This window comes from Sorex araneus, chromosome 4 (genome assembly GCF_027595985.1).
Source record: "Sorex araneus isolate mSorAra2 chromosome 4, mSorAra2.pri, whole genome shotgun sequence".
Classification (NCBI taxonomy): Eukaryota; Metazoa; Chordata; class Mammalia; order Eulipotyphla; family Soricidae; genus Sorex; species Sorex araneus.
In genome coordinates, this window is record NC_073305.1 from 113,368,494 (window position 1) to 113,392,027 (window position 23,534).

Genomic DNA, 23,534 nt, shown 5'->3' on the forward strand with positions numbered 1-23,534 from the left:
TTGGTGAATTCAGACCATTGACATTAAGGGAGATTATTGTTATGGGATTTTGTGCCGTCTTTGTGCAAGGGTTTGTTGTGCTTGTAGAGGTTGTTCTTGTCTTACAATAGCCCCTTTAGTGCTTCTTTTAGGTTTGGTTTTGAGTCTATGAAGTTCCTGAGCTGTTGTTTATCCCCAAAGTAGTGTATGATTCCTTCTAGTTTGAATGAGAGTTTAGCCGGATAAAGTATTCTTGGTGAAGCGTTGATTTCATTGAGTTTTTTCACTATATCCCACCATTGCCTTCGAGCTTGGAGGGTTTCCTCTGGTAGATCTGCTGTGAGCCTAAGGGGTGTTCCTTTGTATGTGATTTCCTTCTTGGGCCTTGCTGCTTGGAGTATTGTGTCTCTCTAGAAGATGTCCATCATTGTAACTATGATATGTCTTGGGGTTTTTCTGTTAGGATCTCTTTTAGCTGGCACTCTTCGGGCGCCTTGAATCTGGATGCCTGCATTGTCCAGCTGTGGGAAGTTTTCGGCAAAGATTTGTTTGACTGTGTCTTTTTCGTTGGGGTTGGTTCCCTGTGGTTCTGGTAGTCCAATGATTCTAATGTTGTTCCTCTTGAATTCATCCCCTAGGACTCTGATTCTGGCTAGAGCTATTTTAAGGTCTCTTGCCATGGTTTGATGTTGCCTATAGGCCTCTTGCAGCTCATCTTCAAGCATACTGATTCTGTCTTCGGCTGCAGTCATCCTATTGTTGAGGGCAGTCAGAGAGTTTTTGATTTCATGTACGGAATCCTTCATTTCTTTTTGAAAGTTTTTTATTTCTGCTCTCATTTCTTCCCGTATTTTGTCGGCTGTCTGTTGTATTGTTTCTGCCAGGTCTTCCTTGAAGTTGTCCATCTTTGCATTGAGTTGATTGAACATGTTGAGGATTTCAAGTCTGAATTCTTTCTCAGAGAGGTCAAGTTTGTAGGATGCGCCCATTGAGGTTTCCGGACTCCTTTGATCGTCCTCTGGTTGCAATGGGGATTTTCGCTGTTTCTTCATGTTGTTTGTGGTGATATGAAAGAGGGCTCTTGATGCTGAGTGTCCCTGTTTCCTTTTGTTGCGAAAAAGAATTGTGGATAGGCTCAGTTAATAGTGGTTGGCTTTTTACTTGTTGGTTGTAGAACCTGGTCTCCTACTGAGATGTTCTTATGTGAAGTCTTGTGTTTTATTGTCCTACTGCTTGCGAATAGCTAGGATGTTAGTCTTGGATAAGATGTTGAGAAAACTACTTGCCGCCGCGTGAGCTTTGGCTGCTGGCAATGAGGCCACGCCCACTTTTCTTAGGCCACGCCCCCTGGTGGTTAGGCCACGTCCCTTTTCCACAGACCTTTGCGGGAAGACAGGACGGCGGCGGCGCTTGGGGTCGGCGTGCCGGCCACTCAGCCGGCAGTCCGGAGGGGAGGGAAGCCCGGGGTGCTCAGGGCCGCGGAGCAGGCTGGGTCCGGAAGGGCCTGTCTTAAAGATTTTAAAGGTAACTACTCAAACCCAAATTTATCTTCTAAAAGAAATCTGAGCATGGATTATATACAATAAAAATACAGTTAAAGTTGTACAATTGTACTAGCTATATTTGCCATTTATTAGAATTTTAAACCTTTATATTATAAAAGACAATATGTAGAGGAAATTGTGATACACAAATGTACAATTTAATGAATTTTCAAGAGCCATAAAAGTTCTTTAACTTCATCTTTCATGTGAGTAAATTAATCTAACACATTTTTATGGATGCTGGTAGAAGTCAGAAGACTCATGGTTGGAGACAAAGAACTTTATTACCAGCACAGTTGACAGCAATATCTTCACAGCAATATCTTCTCAATTCCCAAACGTATTGTGGTTCTGGAAGTGAACTGAGGGCACTGCTTAGCCCAGCAGGTGAGCTATTACCCAGGCCCCTCCATTTTAATTTTTTAATGAAAATATAATTGATGTTTAACCTTTAAGATGTATGACATTGATTCAATATTTGTATATGTTGTGAAATAATCACTAGCAGTTAACATCTTGCTATCTTTCCTGACATAGCAAATGTCAGGGGAAGAAAATGACTACAACTCTGAAAAAAGGAAAGTATGATTTGGGAGAGTCCCTTGAGGTTGAGAAGTGAGCATGTTGCCCGAGGGCACAGTGAGACTCAGAGAAGATAATCCAAAACAATCCAAAGGGAGTTGTAGACATAAAGAAATCAGGTGTGGGAAAGTCAGAAAGTGGGGGCTTCCTTCTCTAAGATTTTTCAGCATCTATAGAACTTCTTACATGATGACCCTCAAAATACTTTCCTGCCCCAGAAAGTTAAATATTTTTGGTTCCTTTATGTCCCTCCCCCATTCATATGGTTAAAATAAGCATTGTCTTAGGAGAGGCTGGGGCAAAACTGGGCAGCCATGTATGGGCAGCCATGTCAGGGTGTATGGGGCATCCAATGTATATCTAGTTTGAAAAAAAAAATCTATACAATACTGAGGTTTTATTGTGCCTTCAGCATCTGCAACAACTTACTTATTTGGAATATTATACTAATTCCTCAGAAAAGAGCTATGACTACTCCTCTGGCTAACAGATATATGACACAATGCCTACAGAAGTTAGCAAAGACCGAGAGCAAAATCAACGTCAAATCAAGCACAGTACTATGTGCTGGAAAGGAAAATCAATTTAAATGTCTAAGTCATTTATCCAGAGAGAAAAAAATAAAAGCAAAACTTAAATTTTACAAAATAGACTGAAAATAGAATACATAGAAATCTGAGATCTCATGGAATCTGGCATTGTGAGGAGAAAATGCTCTCTAGAATCCCACCTCAGAGATGTGGGCTATTTTGTCTTTCTGTTAGATAATGAATTTAAAATTGTTATAATAAAGAAAGTTAAAGAGGTAGTCTAAACCCCAGGAATGGAGTTCAAAGATATGTAAGGGAACTCAAGAGAAGCCAATAAAAGATCTATAGCAGAACCAAAAATTAAAAACCAACAACAACAAATTAAAGAGCTTAGAAATAAAATCAGTGAGCAGACAGTAGAAATTAAAATTTTAAATAAAAATATAGCAGATTCTTCAGGTTGTTGCCATCTCAATAAAGCAGATAAGGGTAGATCAAATTGAGGATGTTCAATAAGGAGTTAATATCTAAAATATTCAAATGACGCATAAAAGTCAACAATAAAAAAATCTGATTAAAATTTGCATGAGAGGGAGATATGAATAGACACTTCTACAAAGAAGATCCACAGATGGCCAATAGGCACACCAAGAGATGTTAATGATTTCTTATTGTTAAGAAAATGCAAGTCAAAACAAGGAGATGTTACCTCACATTTGTGAATGTTATCATTGTCTGAAAGATAAGAAACAGGTATTAGAATGCCATCTCTCCTTAGACAACATGAGGCTTAGCATGCTAGGCATGGAACTCTACATGTGATCCCTGCTGGAACTCTACGTATAATTCCTGATGGACATCACCGGCTGTTTTGCAAGATTCAGACAGAATGGTGTCTGTGGGGCACAAAGAAACTGCGGCAGCAGCTACAGCGTCGCCACATACCCCTGCCGCACCTGGTTGCAGCACTGTCAGACATGGGGCCGCTGTGGCAGTGTGCGCAGAGGCTCATCCACTGTGGGGTGCTGTCAGCCAACCAGTAGGTGACGTGGGACTCAGCGCAGGTGTTTGACCTGGCATAGACCCTCTGCCATAGGGTTCTGCTCTGCCAGCTGCTCAACAACCTCTGGGAGCACTCCATCAACCTCAAGGAGAGCAACCTGAGGCCTCAGCTGTCCCGGTGCTGCCCAGAAACACAGGCAGATGAGTGTTTGTCAGTGTGCAGATCATTGCAACACGCCAGTCAACCAAAAACTTATATTCGGTAGAATAGGAACACCTGTAAAGGTGATTAGAGGCCACCCCAAAAAACCTCCGTTCCTCTCAGAGAGTCCGGCAAGCTACCAAGAGTATCCCACCCTCACGGCAGAGCCTGGCAAGCTACCTGTGGCGTACTCGATATGCCAAAAACAGTGACAACGATGGTCCTCATTCCCCTGACCTTGAAAGAGTCCCCAGTACACCATCGGGCTACACTAGCACGTGGCAGGTACAAATGGAGATGTTACTGGTGCCCACTTGAGCAAATCGATGAACAACAGAATGACAGTGATACAGTGATACAGTGATGGATAGAGGGAATCTTTTCTACACAGTGTTGGTGGGAATGCAGGCTCTATGTGTAGAGGCAGCATGATTGGTCCTCAGAAATTTCAACAAAAATTTCTACCTGATCCATGTATTCCATTTCTGAGTATTTACTTGAAAAAAAATACAAATGCACCAATTTGAAGAGTTAAATGCATTCCATATTAATTGTATCATTTACAATAGCTAAGTGATTCATCAAATATAGTAAATAAAGATATCTCTCTCTCACACACAAACACACACATGAACGCACGCACACAGATACTATTTAGCTATAAAGACAAACACTGGCAATTTGCAACAACATAAAAAGTTCTTAGTGGTATTATCTAACTGGAATATATCAGATTAAGAAAGACTAATGGTATAAAATTTCACTCATATATGGAATACAGAGTAAAACCAATAAACCAACCAATAAAATAAACTAAAACAATTTTTTAAACTATATGTCTATTGTTTAAACTATATGTAAACACAAACTTGGCCATGAGCATTGATTCATGGATTCACCACCAGGATCTCACCATCCTACAAGGATGTAATCATCGACGTAAACAGAGGGGATATGGCAGGGTGATACCATTTCACCAAAACTCTTCAGTGCCACCCTCGAGAATGTCATGCGATGACTGGAATCGGAAGGAACGGGAGTGGAGATAGACAGTCGGCAGCTATACCACCTTGCTTCACTGATGATATCATTCTAATAACACCAAACTTTAGCCAAGCAGCACAAATGCTGGCTGACTTTGACCACAAGTGTGGAAAGGTCGGACTCCAGCTGAATCTCACGAAGACAGTGTTCATGAAAAACAAATTACTCGTCCCTGACATTCCATTTGCTCTCAACGGAATGAACATCTCCGAATGCAGCAGCTATGTGTACCTGGGTCGAGAACTCAACATGAAGAATAAGAACTGCGCAGAAGGAAGAGAGCAGCGTAGAATGCCTTCAAGAGCATCGAAAAGTTGTTAAGAAAATAAAAAACCTCTGGTTCCGGGCACATCTTTTCGACTCCACCATTCTTCCTGCACTAAAATACGCCTCAGAGACCTGGGCCCTGCGAAAACAGGACAAGAACGCTATTTGGGTATCCCAAAGAGGAATCAGAAGAGCCATGCTTGGAATATCACATTTCACTCAAGTGAGAGAAGGAATCTGGAGTTCTGAACTCCATTGACGATCAAGAAACAGGGAAATTGTCTCATTTGCCAAAATCAGATGGGCTGGACACGTAATAAGATTTAGAAACGACCACTGGACTACCGCTGTTACCAACAAGATTCCACGGGGTGTCAAAAGACCACGTGGCCACTCTCCTATGAGATGGTCAGACTATGAGATTTGTCAAATCCCTGAACGAATGGTTTGTGTCTCTTCGTGTTCCTAGAGTGAGCAGATACTATTGTGCTACACTAGCACATGTCAAGGACAAACGGAGACATTACTTCCACTTGAGCAATTCAAAAATCAACAGAATGACAAGTGAATGTCTATTAGTTGTTACCAGAATTGAAAGGAAAATTGGTTATGGGTGTAAATTGGGTCAAAAAAGGGATACAGGTTTATTTACTTTTTCTTCTTGGCCCTTTTTACTTTGGTTTTTGGGCCACACACAGATGTGTTAAGGGTTTACACCTCACTCTGTTGTCAGAGATCACTCCTGGTGGGACTCAGGGGAGTATATGCAGTGCTGAGAATTGAACCTGGGTCTGCAGGGTGTAAAGTAACTGACCTGACAGATGTACTCTTTTTCAGGCCCCCCACCCACGAAATTTACTACTATTACAATGCAATGTTATGTCTAATTTTAAAAATAGCATCAAGTTATAATTTTTAAGCATCTATTTTTTAAAACATCCTAGTAATTAATGGTCATAAAAAGTCAATACTCACTTTAAAACTATTTTACTTTCGGAGTGACAGTAAAGTGAAATTTACCAGTTACACATGCAGGGTGGGGGGCTGGGGAGGTGGGGGGGGGAAGTATACTGTGATTCTTGGTGGTGGAATATGTGCACTGGTGAAGGGATGGGTGTTCAAGCATTGTATAACTGAGACTTAAACCTGAAAGCTTTGTAACCTTCCACATGGTGATTCAATAAAAGAATAAATAAAAAAAACTATTTTACTCTCGGGGGTATGGTGCCACCAGCAGGTCAACCTGTACCTACGGAGTGAGTGCATCAGCAGCCTGATGGTGACTTCAGACTTCAGATACCCCAAAATTGCTGCTGTGCCTTTGGCCAGACCCCAACAACTTGGGGCCAACTTTACCAAGAAATCAAAAGTTAAGTATGTGGGAGACACACCCACAAACCACCTTTGGCTCAGCTTATATAAACTCATCTTGTAGCCTTATTTTAGAGACCCATAAATCTCAAAAGAGATCAAAAGATGCAGTTAGGGCCTATAGCAAGGAGGTAGGTAGGACTGAGAGCTCCAGGCTCACTTGGATCGGGACTGGGATGTCTCCCCCCAGGTCCCCAGTTTTCCAGTAGCTTGGCAGTCACACACACAAACTGCCCCCCAGCACCATGTAATCTTATCAGTGGTCAAGATCCAGAGATTATAAACTAAATCTCCTGGAAGATAGTGCCACATAATGTCTTGACACCGCACCAGGCTGTCTTCACCAGGGCACGTTGGAGGGGGGCAGGTTGAGTCTCTCTTCCCACCTCAAACAGAACTCCAGCAGCTGAAAACCTCCAGAACCCAACCGCCACCATGCGCAAGGCCACTTTCCACACGAATGGACAAGCCTCACCCAAGAGAGGACGAGCCTTACCCAAGACGGGGTGAACCTCACCCAAAAGCTGACTGGCAGGAAAGCCCAAGTAAATGGTGATCTCCAAGCCTGCTTGCTTAGGAACTGGGCCTCCTCCCTCCAGGTACCCAGTTTTCCAGAAGCTTGACAGTCACACCCACAAACTGCCCCTGCCATGTAATCTCATCAATGGCCAAGACCCAGAGACTATAAACAAAAGTTACTGGAAGAGAATGGCACAGAATTTCCTGGACATTATATTCTATCCATAACAAAGCAAATCATCTAGCATTGCCTTTTCAGCAGGTTTGAGTGGTGGTGGGACTGGTGTCAAAATATCGAATGTAACCAAAGTAGAGAGAGAGTATGGAAGCTCAATTTCTAGAAACTTCTAGTCAGTTGAAACTTGTTTTTCTGTTTACTCCTTTGTTTCAATTTATCTCTTTTCAGCAGTTACTATTTATTTCACAGTTCACCCTTGGACAAAGTGGAGGCTAGGATCAGTTAACTCTAAAACAGAACTACCTGTCAACAGTTAATGTTTATGTATCGTATACTGTATTCTTATAAAAAAAAGCATGATGAAGAAATGAGAATGTTAAGAAAATCATAAGAGAAAATACAAGTACAGCATATATGGATAACATTAAGTTTTCATTATCTACTTACAAGAGAATTCACAGATAAGTGGATCTGTACAGTCCAAATAATATTGTTCAAGGACTTAAGTACTAGTAGAGATCTTTTTCCCTTCTTAATTTCAAGAGGCAGATAAGCAGAGCCCAGTTTAGTCTCCCAAATATCTCTGTGCTAGACATGGCTCTCGTGATAGTGTAGATAATACTATCTTTCTAAGGGTATTATTCTCTGCCTCAAACTCCTCAGGCCATTGTGATTTTTGCATTTTGTGATGGGTATGATTCTTTCTGTGATCATAGCCCTTTTAACTGAGTTTAGTTGTTGCCTAAGGTCTGCCAACTTATAAATGGCCCACAAACTTTCGTATGGATCCCCAGATATGATAAGCCAGACCAATTTGATTCTTCCTTTGGGAAATTTTAGTAGAAAAGTTGGGTTGCTGATGAGGAATCTGTCATTTGAAACAAAATAAAAGAGAGTTTAGAAAAGTCTTGATGGTGCATGTTTAAGAGAAACTATAAGCATTTATTATGAAAAAAGAAAAAAGTTAAGGTTTCTTAGAGTGATGAGAGATGCAGAAGTAAACATTAATTATGGAGTCTAGTCTAACTTCTGTTCCTGGGGTCCCAGGAGTATCTGGGACTTAGAATTCTAGTTCTGCTAAGGACTAATATTAGTTCTGGTAAATCTCTTTTAACCTCTGCTCTCTCTCCAACCATTAAATGTTCTCATTGCTTGAGGTAAATTGAAAGAATTTCCTCTATATTTTGTAAGAAAAACAGCTGATTTAGCAAACCTAATTAGCTATATATAGTTTTTTTCTAGTGAAAAACCTCCTTTGGGCTGGAACGTTAGGTAGGGTAGCGTGTTTGCCTTACACGCTGCTGGCTTGTGTTCGATTCCTCCACCCCTCTTGGAAAGCCCGGCAAGCTACCAAGAGTATCTTGGCTGCATGGAGCCTGGCAAGCTACCCGTGGCGTATTTGATACACCAAAAGCAGTCATAATAAGTCTCACAATGGAGATGCTACTGGTGCTCACTTGAGCAAATTATGAACAACAGGATGACAGGATGACAGGACAGTGACAGTGAAAGACCTCCAATTAACATTTGCCTTCTGCCAGCCCTTGACCTTCAATAGAGACTGATCTTCAAACTCACCTGCTCACAGCTTCTCCACTTTTATGATTCACATTTGTCTTTCAGCATGGAAAACTTGTTATGTTTATTTGTTAAGGGGGCCACCGGCTGTTAGGCTTTTACATTTTTATCCATAATGTTTATCAAGAGAGACTATTTTTACTAAAAACACTACCAAGAAGGATGTAGCACTGTGTGTTCCCAAATGGGAGTATTTGTGTCTTCACACATCTTCATGAAGGGCACCACTGAAGCCAAAGAATAAAAATATATCTGTAAAGATAAGACATGGTAAAAATAAAAGCTTACCACATGTGATTCCCAGAGGATAATAGAACAGCTGAGTTTAAACTACCATCAACTAGACACTGAGCAATGACTTTACACATAATACTCTACTGTCTCTCTTGCTTGAATACAAAATAGACATTATCTGACTTGGTTTAGTATGATTTTTTTCAAATACCTTCACCCTGACTCTATGTTTTCACTAGTAGCCCTGACATTACAGGTGAATTCACTTCTTAATTTAAGTAATTCTTTGGGTAAACACTCTTCAGAAGGCAATTAGATAAGCCAACAAGACAGGATTATGCAATTAAGATGCTACACACAGGCTGGAAAGACAGCGCAGTGGGTAAGGATTTTGTCTTATGTGCAGCCAACCCAGGTTCAATCCCTGCTATCACATGTGCCAGTGTGCCAGGGATGGAACCTGGGTAAGCAACACCAGTAGTGATCCCTGGGTACAGAGCCAAGAGTCAGCCCTAGACACAGTCAGATGTGGCCCAATACTTCCCCTTCCCAATCTCCACAATGTCCCTCTCCAGCACCCACCCGCCCCCACCACAAAAAAAAGTTGCTACAAATGAGAAGGAACCAGGACTTCAGCAAATGAGTCACATTCAGATTAGGAAGTAGGAAAGGCTGAAAGAAAAGATGCCTTCAGGAAATATAAAGATGTCATGTTCCCTACTCACTAAATTTTCTTAGCTTTTCTATTGGTCAAAATTAAGTTAGTCTGTTTTTACTTTATTCTGATCAAAAAATAAAATTGAGATGTTTAAAATAGAAGTAATTATAGAGAGACACTTGTTTTTTCTTTTTTTAGATAAAGATGATGAAATTAGGAAGCCAAAATAATACCTACATTTTGTGTATAGAACAGAAAAGGGAATGAGAAAACATTCTTAGTATAGAAGAGCAAAACACATATAAAGGAAAGTATTTTCTATTCATTGGGCAGAAGAAAGTTTTTCTTAATGCTTTTTCAAATGTTTATCATATTTGAAAAATTATATTTGTCAATTTTGGAGATAAACATGAAATTTGGATAGGAACAATAGCACAGAGGGTAGGGTGTTTACCTTGCACACAGCCAACCCAGGTTCAATTCCTCCATCTCTCTCGGAGAGCCACGCAAGCTACCAAGAGTATCTCGCCCACACGGCAGAGCCTGTCAATATGCCAAAAATAGTTAACAACAAGTCTCACAATGGAGACTGGTGCCTGCTCTAGCAAATCGATGAACAATGGGAGCACAGTGCTACAGTGCTAAACAGGAAATTTAACTTGAAAACTTCAATTCTTAGATTTCTACCCAAAGTCGTCTTCTCAAATAGAAATTTCATAATGTTCCTGTTGTCTTATACTGTTGTTAATAGACAAAAATCCTTAAGCCATGCAAAAGGCATTATTTTACATATATCTCTACATTCTCCCTCTGTTCATACTCTACTTCTTATTCGCCTTGTAATGTCCTTCCTCCATCAGAGGACTAAATAGCAGAGTACTAAATGTCAGGATACAGGTCCTGGTCTAAGATTTATTATAGTCACCCTGTGTTCTGGTAAAGAATTCCTCATTCTCCAAACTTTAGTCAAGTTCCTGAAACCTTCTCTTAATTAACCTACACAAGTCCTTTCGTGTAAAATTCAGGATTTTGGCAAGACCTGCTAATGCAGTCTAGCAAGCAGGACTTTCCAGTCTTTGATACCTGATCACCCTTGATGTCTGTTCCCAGTTACTCATTCTCTCTTTTCCATTTCTGTTCACTCTGACATTCTTTCTGCAGGAATCCTCAGGTTTATTCAGTGACAATTTTTCTCAGGTTGTTATCTCCTCTCAGTACATTTCCATTTACCAAATTCCCTTTCTTTTGGGCTATTAATCTTCCTTTGTCTCTGTTTTACTTGGAATGGAGCCCAAATTTATATTGAAGTCTTTTTTTCCTATTAAAATAGTCATATCACCATTCAACTCCTATCTACCTTCGGGCTGTTTTTATTTTCCCTTCTTTTTTCTTTCTCTCCCTCTCTTTTCCTCTTTCTTTCCTATCCTCCCTCCCTCCTCCTTCCGTCCCCCTTCCTTCCCTCCCTTCTTCTTCCCTTCCTTCCTTCTTCCCTTCCTTCCTTCCTTCTTCCCTCCTCCCTTCCTTCCCTCCTCCCTTCCTTCCTTCCTTCCTTCCTTCCTTCCTTCCTTCCTTCCTTTCTTCCTTCCTTCCTTCCTTCCCTCCGTTTTTCTTTCTTCCCTCCGTTTTTCTTTCTTCTCTCCATTCTTTCTTTCTTTCTTTCTTTCTTTCTTTCTTTCTTTCTTTCTTTCTTTCTTTCTTTCTTTCTTTCTTTCTTTCTTTCTTCCTTCCTTCCTTCCTTCCTTCCTTCCTTCCTTTATCTCTCTCTTTCTTTCTTCCTTTCTCTCTCTTTCTTTCTTTCTCTCTTTCTTTCTCTCTCTCTCTCTTTCTTTCTCTCTCTCTTTCTCTCTTTTTTTCTTCTTGTAGGCATGGCAAGGACCTTAATCCCATCTGAGTCTTAGTCCCTTCAAGCATGACTTTATCATTTGAACTGTGTGATCTTTTATTGTCACTATCCTTTGGAAGACTGACTTTTTTTCTTACAACAGTATATGGGTCATTTTGCATTGTGCACTTTTTTGTCAGTTCTGAATATCAACTATACTATTAATAACTATGCTATGCATTAATATTAATTCTTTATTTTACTCATTTTCAGTTTTGTTTTATTTATAGCCACTACATGTTTTACTCATTTATTTGTTTGGGTTTTTTTCTCTTTAAAACATTTTTAAAAATGTAATTAACAAACCATGATCTACAAAGTTAACGAAAGTGAAGTATTAGGCATATAATTTTTTCAGTTATGTTTCAGTCCCATCACCAGTGTCAACTTCCCTCCTCCAGTGTCCTCATGTTCCCTCCCATCCCTGCCCCCCTCAGCCTGCCACTTCGACAGGCACATTTTTGATAAACACGTTTTAAAGTTTGGTAGTTGTGGTTTGAATCTCATGTTTTAACTGTTGTCTAGTATAGGATAACATAGCCTCAGGTAGTTTAGATTTATTGGGTTACTCCCATTATGGTGCTCCCATTCCTCTGTGTTTATTTGTAACTTCTTTCTTAGTGTTCTGTTGACTTGTAAATATTGTTCTTCTCTTCTCCTTGAATCCTTTGCATAGTTTATTCAGAGCAATGTCCTTTTTGTATGGACACAGGAAGACTTAGCAAATGCTACCTGGGAGTCATTTGACTCTACATGATATTTCCCTCCTGGACATCTGTTCTCTCGACCTAAGCCTCAGCTGCCCTTACTTCCCAGCACCTCCAAAATCAGGGTTCTGATGAGGGATGAGACGAACCCAGGGCAAGCGGTGAGTTGTGTGCTACCCTGGCATCAAGATGGGCCTGGCCAAAGTGCCTAATGCTTAACTATAAGTTAAGAGTTTGATCATGGACAAATGTTGTCATGATCCAAACAGTGATAACTAGATTTGAATCCTGCTATGGTGAGAAATGATTAATCTGGCCTGAGTGCTGTAGTTGAGTCTTTCAAGATGTTCCCAGGAGAGCTGCCTTGAAAGCCTCAATGTATCTCTTGCTATGTCCATACAAAAAGGACATTGCTCTGAATAAACTATGCAAAGGACTCAAGGAGAAGAGAAAAACAATATTTACAAGTCAACAGAACACTAAGAAAGAAGTTACAAATAAACACAGAGGAATGGGAGCATCAGAATGGGAGTAACCCAATAAATCTAAACTACCTGAGGCTATGTTATCCTACAGTCTAGTATGTGCTTTGGATATATATCTATACCCCACCCCCACATTACCAGTATACCCAAGGCCCTGACCCTTTTATCCACTTCATTGTGACTGTTGGATAAGCAAGATAAGACCAAAAAATAGTAAGTGATTAGTTAAAAGTCATATAGTATATCAATGAAAGACCAAGGTCTAGAACTCAGATCTTGTTTGATTGAGGATTTTTCACTAAACCACTTCATTAATAGATAATGTAAAGTGTAGCTATAAATAAGAAGGGACTAGCCTATGCATAACTGCAGTGTGATGTGAACGTCTTTGTGTTATGTACAAAGATAACACATCCAGGTAATTCTTTTAACCACTTATTATAAATTAAGAGATCAGCAAAAACACTCATGATTCAATCATACTGAAAAACTTAACTACATTGTATCAAATAAATACAAGATTCTTTTATTTTCCGCAATTCCCATGACCTCTAATTTTTTCTTATTAGCATAATTAATCATTACTTAACTAAGAAGAGCTTGGTACAATAGCTCAATAACTTAAATTACTGTCAATTGGGCGTTTACTTTCATTTTAGAGGAAGATGTTACCAAATTGTACATTGGATCACTGACCCATGACCAAGGTTCTCAGGCTCATTTGGCAGGTTTGCAGTATTCATAGGAATGATACATAGATCATGATTCCAGGTTGGCTGACACAGACTGACAGAATTTCTCAGAAGCATCTCCTCACCTCTATTCCCAAGCACCTTCTGCTATTCTGTAGACTCCAATAAATCTTGATGTCAGAAAGGACACTGGAGACCACTAGTAGAATCAGAGCTACTAACACATACCTAAATTTCCATCCAATATTTTACCAAAAAGTTTCTATTGATCACTGAATTTTAAAAGAATAACTAAATTCATAGAAAAAGAAAATTTTAATTTTTAATATGAATTTTTAATATTTCAATTATTATTTTTACATTTTGTTTTATTTTTAGAAAGTTGCTAACAATGGCTCATTACAGTTAATATTCAAACACCAACTCCTGGAAAAAAACCTACTTTTTTCCAGTACTTTTTCCAGCTATTTTTCCCAGTAGCTAGGGAATCACACCCACAAATTCCCCCTGATGCTGTGTAATCCCATCAATGGCCAAGATCCAGAGACTATAAAACAAAGCTCCTGGAAAAGAACTACAGAGTCTCCTGCCCCTGTGCCTGGCTGTCTTCACTGGGACCCCTTAGGAGGGGGCGGATTGAATTTCCCTCCCCGCCCCAAGCAGAGCCCCAACAGCTGAAGACCTCCAGAATCCCACAGCCATGCTCAAGGCCACTCTCCACACACTCGGACGAACCTCACGCATGAAGGGACCGGCAGAGGAACCCAGGTGTGAGGGACCCGGGGCTGAGATCTCCAAGCTTGCTTGCTTCAAGACTGGGCCTCCTCCACCCAGATCCCTCATTTTCCAGTAGCTGGGCAGTCATACCCACAAACTGCCCCCGGCACTCTGTAACCCCATCAATGGCCAAGATCCAGAGACTATAAAACAAAGCTCCTGGATGCTCGAGGATGCATTCGGGGCTGCGACCTCTTATTGTGTAATTCTCCCTCTTGGAGAACCCGGCAAGCTACCGGGAGTATCCTGCACTCACGGCAGAGCCTGGCATGCTCTCCGTGGCGTATTTGATATGCCAAACACAGTAACAATGATGGGTCTCATTCCCCTAACCCTGAAAGGACCTCCAATGTGGCACCGTTGAGAAGGATGAGTAAAAAAGAGGCTTTGCAAATCTCAGGGATAGGACAAATGGAGATGTTACTGGTGCTCACTCGAGCAAATCAATGAACAATGGATGACAGTAATACAGTGATTCAAACACCAATCCCACCACTGTGCACCTTTCCAACACCATAAGAGGAAAGTGTGAAGATTGTTGTATTTCATCCTAGAGCCATTTAAGCCCTTGTATAAGAGACTACAAGCATGTATGTTAAACTCAAACAAATATGTGCTACTTTGGGTATATCAGTGGTCTAGAGTATAAGAGGTCGCATGCTCTGGGACATTCTATGTCACTCTTTTCCAGGAGCTTTATTTCATAGTCTCTGGATCTTGGCTGCTGATGAGATTATATGGTGCTGGAGGAAGTTTGTGGGTGTGACTGCCAAGCTACTGGAAAACTGGGGAGCTGGGGGGAGGAAGCCCAGTCCCATTCCAAGGGAACTTGGAGATCTTAGTCACAGGTCCTACATACCTGGGTTTTTTTGCAGGTTCCCTCATTGGTGAGGCTTATACAAGCCTGTGGAGAATGGTTTTGAGCATAGATACATGGTTGGGTTCTGAAGGTTTTTGGCTGCTGGGGTTCTGCTGGGGCAGGAAGATAAACTCAAACCACCCCCCTTCCACTTGCCCTCTGAAGACAGCCTGGCATGGGGCTAGGATGTTCTATGTTGCTCTCTTTAGGGAGCTTTATTTCAAATCTTAGGCACTATGATTTACAATACTATTGATGCTAGGATTTCATGCATACCATGTTCCAATATCACACCCTCCAGTCTCCTCAACCCACACCTTTTCCATTGCCCTTTCTGTCTTCCCCCGCCCCATCTCCCTACCAGGATAGGCTGTTTTGTGGTCCACTTCTCAGATTTTGTTGCCTGGGGCCATTTGTGATTCCCCTACTATGTTTTCTTAGATACCACAAAACAGAGATCATTTTGTGTTTTTACCTCATATAGTTACACTCAGCAATTTGCTCTCCAGATCAATCCATAATAGGAGATTTTCACAGTCATTGCTGAATAGGCCAACTAGATACTCAGTTAGGGGCCATTGACCTTAAAGGAGGAAATGGGGTCAAGTTGGGGGATTGGATGCATGTATAGCTTATGCATGACCTAGGTTCTATTCTTATTACCACCTGATCTACCGAATACTGCCAGGTGTAGTCCTGAGGCCCTTGAGCACTGCCAGATGTGGCCCAAGAGGCCCCCAGCACTGCCAGGGTGGCCAGAATATCCTTAGAATCTGCAGGGCCTTAGCATCATCATATCTTCAGGTCCTTGCCATGAAGCAATGGTCAAGGTTGGATGAGAATGTCTGGTATGGCCTATAGATCTTCTGAGCAATTCTTGGGTGCTATCCCCCCAAAAAAGGAAGAATTAGAAGATATGGGCAGAGATGAGCCTAACAGGTATATATTGGGCTCTTTATCCCTCCAAAATCTGGATACACAATCTTCTCGAGTGCACATTGGGCATGTTTTTAGATAGACCACATGCCAGAACACACAATTTGTCTTCATAAAATATAAAAGATAAAAATAATATCAGCTATCTTCTCAGGTGGCTAGGCTTTTTATTAGATTAATGTAGCAAATGCATATGTTTCTTGTATCACTGTATCACTGTCATCTCGTTGCTCTTCAATCTGCTCGAGTGGCACCAGTAACGTCTCCATTGTGAGACCTGTTGTTACTGTTTTTGGCATATCGAATATGCCATGGGGAGCTTGCCAGGCTCTGCCGTGCAGGCAGGATACTCTCGGTAGCTTGCCGGGCTCTCTGAGAGGGACAGAAGAATCAAACCCAGGTCAGTCGCGTGCAAGGCAAACTTCCTACCCTCTGTGCTATCACTCCAGCCCAATGTATATGTTAAATTATAATATTATATAATACACATTTTTATTTTAATTTTCTTTTTGTTTCCTGAAATTTGATGTCACCCTCATTCTTTTTTTGGGGGGGAGATGGGAGTGTTGAGCATCTCACAGAGGTGTGCAAGATATACTCCTGCCTCTATGCTCAGGAATCACTTCTGGTAGTATATTTGTAGTACCACATACTCAATGTTATGGATTGACCTGGGGTTAGACATGTACAAAGCCAGCACTTTACTCTCATATGATCTTGCTATGAGTAAGGCAAGCCCCTACCCTCATTCTAGAATTCTAATTTAATTAAGTATAATGTTCTAAATTGGAAATTATTTTATCTCAAGACTTTGAAGAGATAATTTTGTTTTCCTTTGATCTTAATCGTTATGTCCTCACTGATTATTTTTATTTCATAATTATTCAGCTTATTTAAGAATACTAAATATTCTTGTAGTTTCTAATCTACTCTGTATTTGTGTGTTATGTTCCTTTTCTCATGTCTATTATTTAATATTTGGGTTGTGTCTATTCTTTATTGACGTAATTTTCCAAAATTTCAGTTCTATTTTATGGAAATGTTTATGAAAACATATTTTGTCTTTGTAAGATGTGTCCTTTGGCTTAAAATAAGTATGTACCTTTTATTTTCTTAAATTTTCTTGTTTTTTCAAATTTCTTAGACTGAATTATTAGCATCCTATTTTCTCTTATTTTTTTATTCTAAGTAAATTCAAAATTTCTCTTCATTCCTAATTTCTTTATTTGTTTATATGGAAGGAGGGCCCTCTAATATACTCTCAGTGGAAGGTAGGGGTATTTCCAGCAATATTCTGTCTGCATGGCCACATAATTCAATGCTAGGTGCTGAGAATATGATATTATTGTCAGTTCTGTGGAGCTTCCAGGCAGTACTCAAACTCACTGGGATTTAACCAGGGTTCAAAGCTTTGAGGGCATTCTCCTGAGCCCTGTACTATGACCTCAGCTCTATTCTTTCTTTTTTTTACAAATTTGTCTTAGTTATAATATTTTTTCTTATGCAATAACATTATTTTAAAATACTTTTAGATTTATAAAAAAGTTGTAAATACAATATAGTTTCCAAGTCTTCATTACTAGTAGCATCTTACTTTAGTGTGATAGATTTATCACCCCATAAGAAAATATAAATATATCACTACTTCCTACAGTCTACATTTCATTAAATTTTGCTTTATTTTCACCTCAAACCACTTTTCTGTTCCAGCCAGAACACCACACTGCTTTCAGTTAAGATATAGCCTTAGGCTTTTCTGGACCTTAGTAATTTCCTGGAATTTTCTTGTCTTTAATGATCGCGACATTTATGAGGAGTGCTGTCATGGTACTCAGTAGCTTGTCCCCCAGTTTAGAATAATCAAATTCTCCTAGTTAGTCTGAAGTTATGGGTTTCTAGGAGAAGGATCAACCAACAGGGACTTGAAAGTGAAAGAGCTTTCAATGGCCAAATCTGAAACACAGTGACAATTTTGAATTATAATTCAAGCTACACCAGAATACTCAGAGGCTACTCCCAGTTCTGTGCTTGGAAACTGCTCTTGACAGTGACAGGGATTGAACCTCCTGAATATAGAGCCTTTGAACTATCTCCCCAGCACTAAAATAACTATTTTTGAGTTCATATGCATATCAATCAATAACTTACTTAATTCATCTGTAAATAAGTGGGCACAGTAGATAAATATTCCAAGCAGAAGAATCATAAATAATTTTTTTTTTTGGTTTTTGGGTCACACCTGGCAATGCACAGGGGTTACTCCTGGCTCATGCACTCAGGAATTACTCCTGGCGGTGCTCAGGGGACCATATGGGATGCTGGGATTTGAACCCGGGTCGGCCACGTGCAAGGCAAACGCCCTCCCCGCTATGCTATCGCTCCAGCCCCAGAATCATAAATAATTTATGTCATTGCTTACATTGAAGGAAATGAAGCATCTCTCCCTGTGTCTTAAGTGTGGACTATACATAACAAATTTCTTCCATAAAGCAAGGTATAAAAGAGAAAAATGAAAGGCAACTGATATACCTATTGCCATCCATTTAGTTCTGCTGGTCTCAGGTAATTTGGTTTACATAGACATGCCTTGTTGATTTGTGGTTTTTCTTTCACTGGATTTGTGCTTTCTTAGATGTGTACATTGGTTTATGATCTTTGTTTCTCTATATAGTTTTCTGAAAGAGAAAGAAAGATACACGATTTAAGTGTCATTCTGTCTTGAGATTCTCCTGAAAAAGATGGATGAGGTGAAAATAAGTCTGCAATTCTCTTTTAAATGATTTTCTTTTGTGACTAGGTTATGTTCCTGTGTTGGGTGGAATAGCTAGAATCTTTCTCCTCTCACAGCAATCACAGAGATGTGGCTTCTTTGTCCACCTGAATTTTACTAGAATTTTTAAATTAAAAAATTCTTCTTACAATAAATATAATTGAAGAGTAAAATCATAATTTTCATGTGATAATATAAAGTTTGAAGGAAATATTTCTTAGTATTTTGCTAAAATGTTGAAATAACCACCTTCAGTAGTCTATGAAAATAAATACTCTGATTGTTAAGATCAAAATAATCTTTACTGTGTTCAGAATGACGGAATCAATTTTCTTGGCTGTCTTTTTTTTGAGTTTGCATTTTTTTTTATTTTTAATTTACTTTTTAATTGAGTTACCATGAGAACAGTTACAGGGCTTTTAGGATCAAGTCTCAGTCATACTATGCTCAAACATCCATCCCTTCACCAGTGCACATGTTCCATCACCAATAACCCCAGAATACCTCCCCTCCTACTCCCCCTCTGCCTGTGTGGCAGATGATTAGCACTTTACTCTTTCCTTACTTTGATTACATTCAATTTTCAACAGGAAACTCACTATCACTATTTGGTGTTTTACCCCCAACAGTCAGACCTGTCGGAATGACCTCATTAGATTGTATGTTTTCTATTGTTGGTAACAAAGAGCATATGATGTTGCACGGTCGAGAAGCGGACGCCCAGACTTGGAATTCTGGTATTAAGTCCAGAGGTATTTCTGCCAGCAGCCGCTGCATTCCAAGATTGATTTCTGTGGCGCTGGGATCATGGCTGTTCAGGAGCGGAGGAGCTGTCCATGGGCGACTGCTCGGGGTCTCATTTGGGCAGGAGGCAGAGCCGGTTCTGCCTCCCTCATTGCAAGATTCCCCATGCATCCCGTCCCATCACTGCAAACTCCTACCTTTCTGTCCAACTTATTCTGAACGGTGGCGGTCGCCATGCTGTCGCAGTGGGGAAAAGGCCAAGGGACAGAAACCCTTCCCCTCCCAGGGCTGCATGTGGCCATAGCTTAGTTCAGAGCCTAGGAGTATATCTGCCAGCAGTCGCTGCATTCTGAGATTGGTTTCTGTGCCTCTGGGATAATGGATGCTCAGGAGTGACGGAGCCATTTCAGAGCATATATTTTATATATCAGGAACGATGGAGTTTGGAGATGTCCCAGTCCCGCAGACCGGAGCCATGTTAGTAGAAGCTCAGTGTCGCCGGGGCTCCATCTGGAGAAGGCGTGCTGGCTGTACCTTCTCCGTCTGGCACCCCGGTGTTGTTGGCCTGGTCTGGGGTCCGGAGCGTTCTCCAGCCTGCGGTGCTGCCGGAATGGTCTTGGCTGTCTTAAATCAAAGCATCACTTTTAAATAAGTCTTTGAACCACACTGTCAAGTAAAATATTGCTTAAAGCGCACTGATGATGATGTTATATTCTTTGTCATAACAAAATTTTGAGTCTGGCCTTAAAGAATATACTACCTCATGAAAAAAATTTTTTTTTTTTTACTTTTTTTTTTTAATTTATTTATTTTTAATTAGAGAATCACCGTGAGGGTACAGTTACAGATTTATACACTTTTGTGCTTATACTTCCCTCATACAAAGTTCAGGAACCCATCCCTTCACCAGTGCCCATTCTCCACCACCCGTAAACCCAGTGTCCCTCCCACCCTCCCCAATCCCATCTCCCCCCAGCCACCCTGCCACTGTGGCAAGGCATTCCCTTCTGTGTTCTCTCTCTAATTAGCTGTTGTGGTTTGCAATAAAGGTGTTGAGTGGCCGCTGTGCTCAGTCTCTAGCCCTCATTCAGCCCGCAACTCTCTTCCCCCACATGGCCTTCGACTACAATGTAGTTGGTGATCGCTTCTCTGAGTTGACCTTTCCCCGGAACGTGAGGCCAGCCTCGAAGCCATGGAGTCAACCTCCTGGTACTTATTTCTACAGTTCTTGGGTGTTAGTCTCCCACTCTGTTATTCTATATACCATAGATGAGTGCAATCTTTCTATGTCTGTCTCTCTCTTTCTGACTCATTTCACTCAGCATGAAACTTTTCATGCCCATCCACTTAACTACAAAATTCTTGACCTCCTTTTTTCTAACAGCTGCATAGTATTCCATTGTATAGATGTACCAAAGTTTCCTCAACCAGTCATCCGTTCTGGGGCATTCGGGTTTTTTCCAGATTCTAGCTATTGTAAACAGTGCTGCGATGAACATACATGTGCAGATGTTGTTTCGATTGTACTTTTTTGCCTCTCTGGGATATATTCCCAGCAGTGGTATTGCTGGGTCATGAAAAAATTTTATGACATTATCATCTAAGCTATTAGATGATAGGCAGATACAAAAAGGAAATGACTAAATTGAACAAGAATATAAAATAGTATTAGAAATTTGGTAAACTCTTGTGAAACATAGGAGTTTAGGGCCCAGGAAAAATAAGAGTGTTTTTACAATATTGTAAGCTGGTTGCTGCTTAAAGAAATCACAATGGAGGGATTTATAAGAATATGCTTGGTCAGTCACATTGAGAATAATATTTTCTAGAGGGTATTTAATTTTAAAGTACCAAAGAGTAATGATAGTATTAAATTTTAGTTATTAAAATGAAACTTTCTTCTGCTTAATGTTATATCCAATTATTTAAATATTCTAAGGAATTCAAATACACCTGGGGAAAAGATAAGTCGTCTCTCATCAGATGGCTTAAAATTAAACTCGATTCATATTAATGGGCCAGTTGGTTCTTCAAAATAATTGTGCTTTAATAATGGCTGATTTCTTCCCATGAGACACAACTAATTTATGTTCCACTGAAACCTAGTGTATATTCACAGAGCATCTTGTCAGGCCTATGTCTTCTACTTTTCTCCAGAGTGTGACTTCAATTTTAGATAGATGTTCTTTGAAATGTGCTTTTTTTTTGTAATACTGCCTGCTTTGTTATAAATGTGAGCAGACTGAGTGAGAAAAATCATTTGTACAAAGAATATACATTATATTATCTTATGCCTGCACCAAAGGCGTTGGTTTTGTTAACAATGTTATAGAATTTTCTTGCCTTAATTCTCATTTTCTTTAGTAGAATTTGATGCCTTCACCTAGCCTGTTTATCTCTCCTGAACCATCAAGACTGCCTTGACTTGGGAGAAAATGCTTATGTATGTCTCCTGGATTGTCTCTAAAACAAATTGAAGAAAAATCTCCTTTTAGTTATTTATATATGAAGACCACTGACATATGAATGAAGTTTTTGGTTTATTTATGAAAAGTATAGGGAAAGATGGTGAATATAAAAATAAAGCTTAGGAGATAGGCTTCCAAACTTATTTGAACTATCTCCCTCTTTTTCATAAAAAAAAAGTTCTTTGGGGCAAAGCAAAACATGCCTCCAGTTACATCTTGGTTTCTACCTATGAAAGCCCTGATTATTCCAGGGCCACGCAGGGGTTAGTATCATTAAGAATATCATTAAGAGTAATATTCTATACTATACATTATTACTCTACCTATACAAATAACAAAATTTTAGAAATTTCAAAAGAATTATGTTTCTAACACAGAAGACGGGAATGAACATTTGAGTATGGTATTCTTTTTTTTTTTTAATTTATTTTGTTCTTTAATTAGTGAATCACCACGAGGGTACAGATACAGATTCACACATTTTCGAGCTTGTTTTTCCCTCATACAATGTTCAAAAACACATCCCTCCACCAGTGCCCATTCTATCCCTCCCATCCCCCAATCCCATCTCCCCACCCCTCCACCCTGCCTGTGTGGCAGGGCATTCCCTTTTGTTCTCTCTCTCCAATTGGGTGTTGTGGTTTGCAATAGAGGTATTGATTGGCCATTGTGTTCAGACTCTGAGTATCGTATACTTTAATAAAAGAAATTGTAAACAGATGAAAGAGTAGGAAAACTACTCAACAATAAAATGAAAATGAAATACAGGCTTTCAGTTGAGATGATCTATCCTTGGCAAGAAAAGATCATCAAAAGGGTGTCAAGAAGTGAAATGTGGTTTGCTTTAGAAGCAGCTGCCAATTTTCCCTACTGCTATCTTCTCTCTTACCAGAAGGATCTGGGAAGAGGCTATCTGCCTCTTCCCAGATCCTTCTCTTCCAGAATCAACCCAAGATTCAGTCAGGGGAAGCAGATTTTCTGGAATGCAGTGGCAGCTCTGTTAGTATAACTTAAATCTTTACAACCCAAAAATATTATCCAGAAACAACTGACCTCCTACTCTTTCCCACTCCTATATTCCTTTGCATATGTTGCCCAATCTGGCTTCTTCTTTGACTCACTACTTTATCTTTTCTATTTGGATTGGTCTTTTTGCCTCTAATAGTTACTATCTCAGGTGTAGTTTGGTTTCCAGGCAATGACTCCCAACTAGAGAGAGGAAATTTCCTTTTGGATCTCGACACTTTATAAAATCCATGCTATGTTTAACTTGACTTGCAACTTTTTCCCAGATAATCATTGCCACTAGTGCTGAGTAGAAATCTTGTCAAGCCTTCTCTATCCAACCACTCCACACCTTTGGTTAAGCTTTCAGGAACTTGTGCTTATTTTTTCACAGGACCCTATTTTGCACAATTGTTTTTTCTGCAAGTACATAATAGATTCCAGGTCAGCTTCATGCATGCTTTACCCATTGTACTATCTCTCCAGTTCCTCATGTTCATTATTTTAAGTGATATTATGGG

General features: G+C 40.0%; 1 protein-coding gene across 1 annotated transcript in view; it reads right to left on the reverse strand.

Moving 5' to 3' along the window:
• The window catches only part of LOC101541859 (40S ribosomal protein S16-like), a 118,979-nt gene extending 99,203 nt beyond the window's left edge, over nt 1–19,776 (reverse strand). The window contains exon 1 of the mRNA XM_055136711.1: nt 19,738–19,776. Within this exon, the coding sequence (XP_054992686.1) occupies nt 19,738–19,776 (39 nt within the window). The remainder of the gene's footprint in view (nt 1–19,737) is intronic.
• Between the last annotated feature and the right edge of the window lie 3,758 nt (nt 19,777–23,534).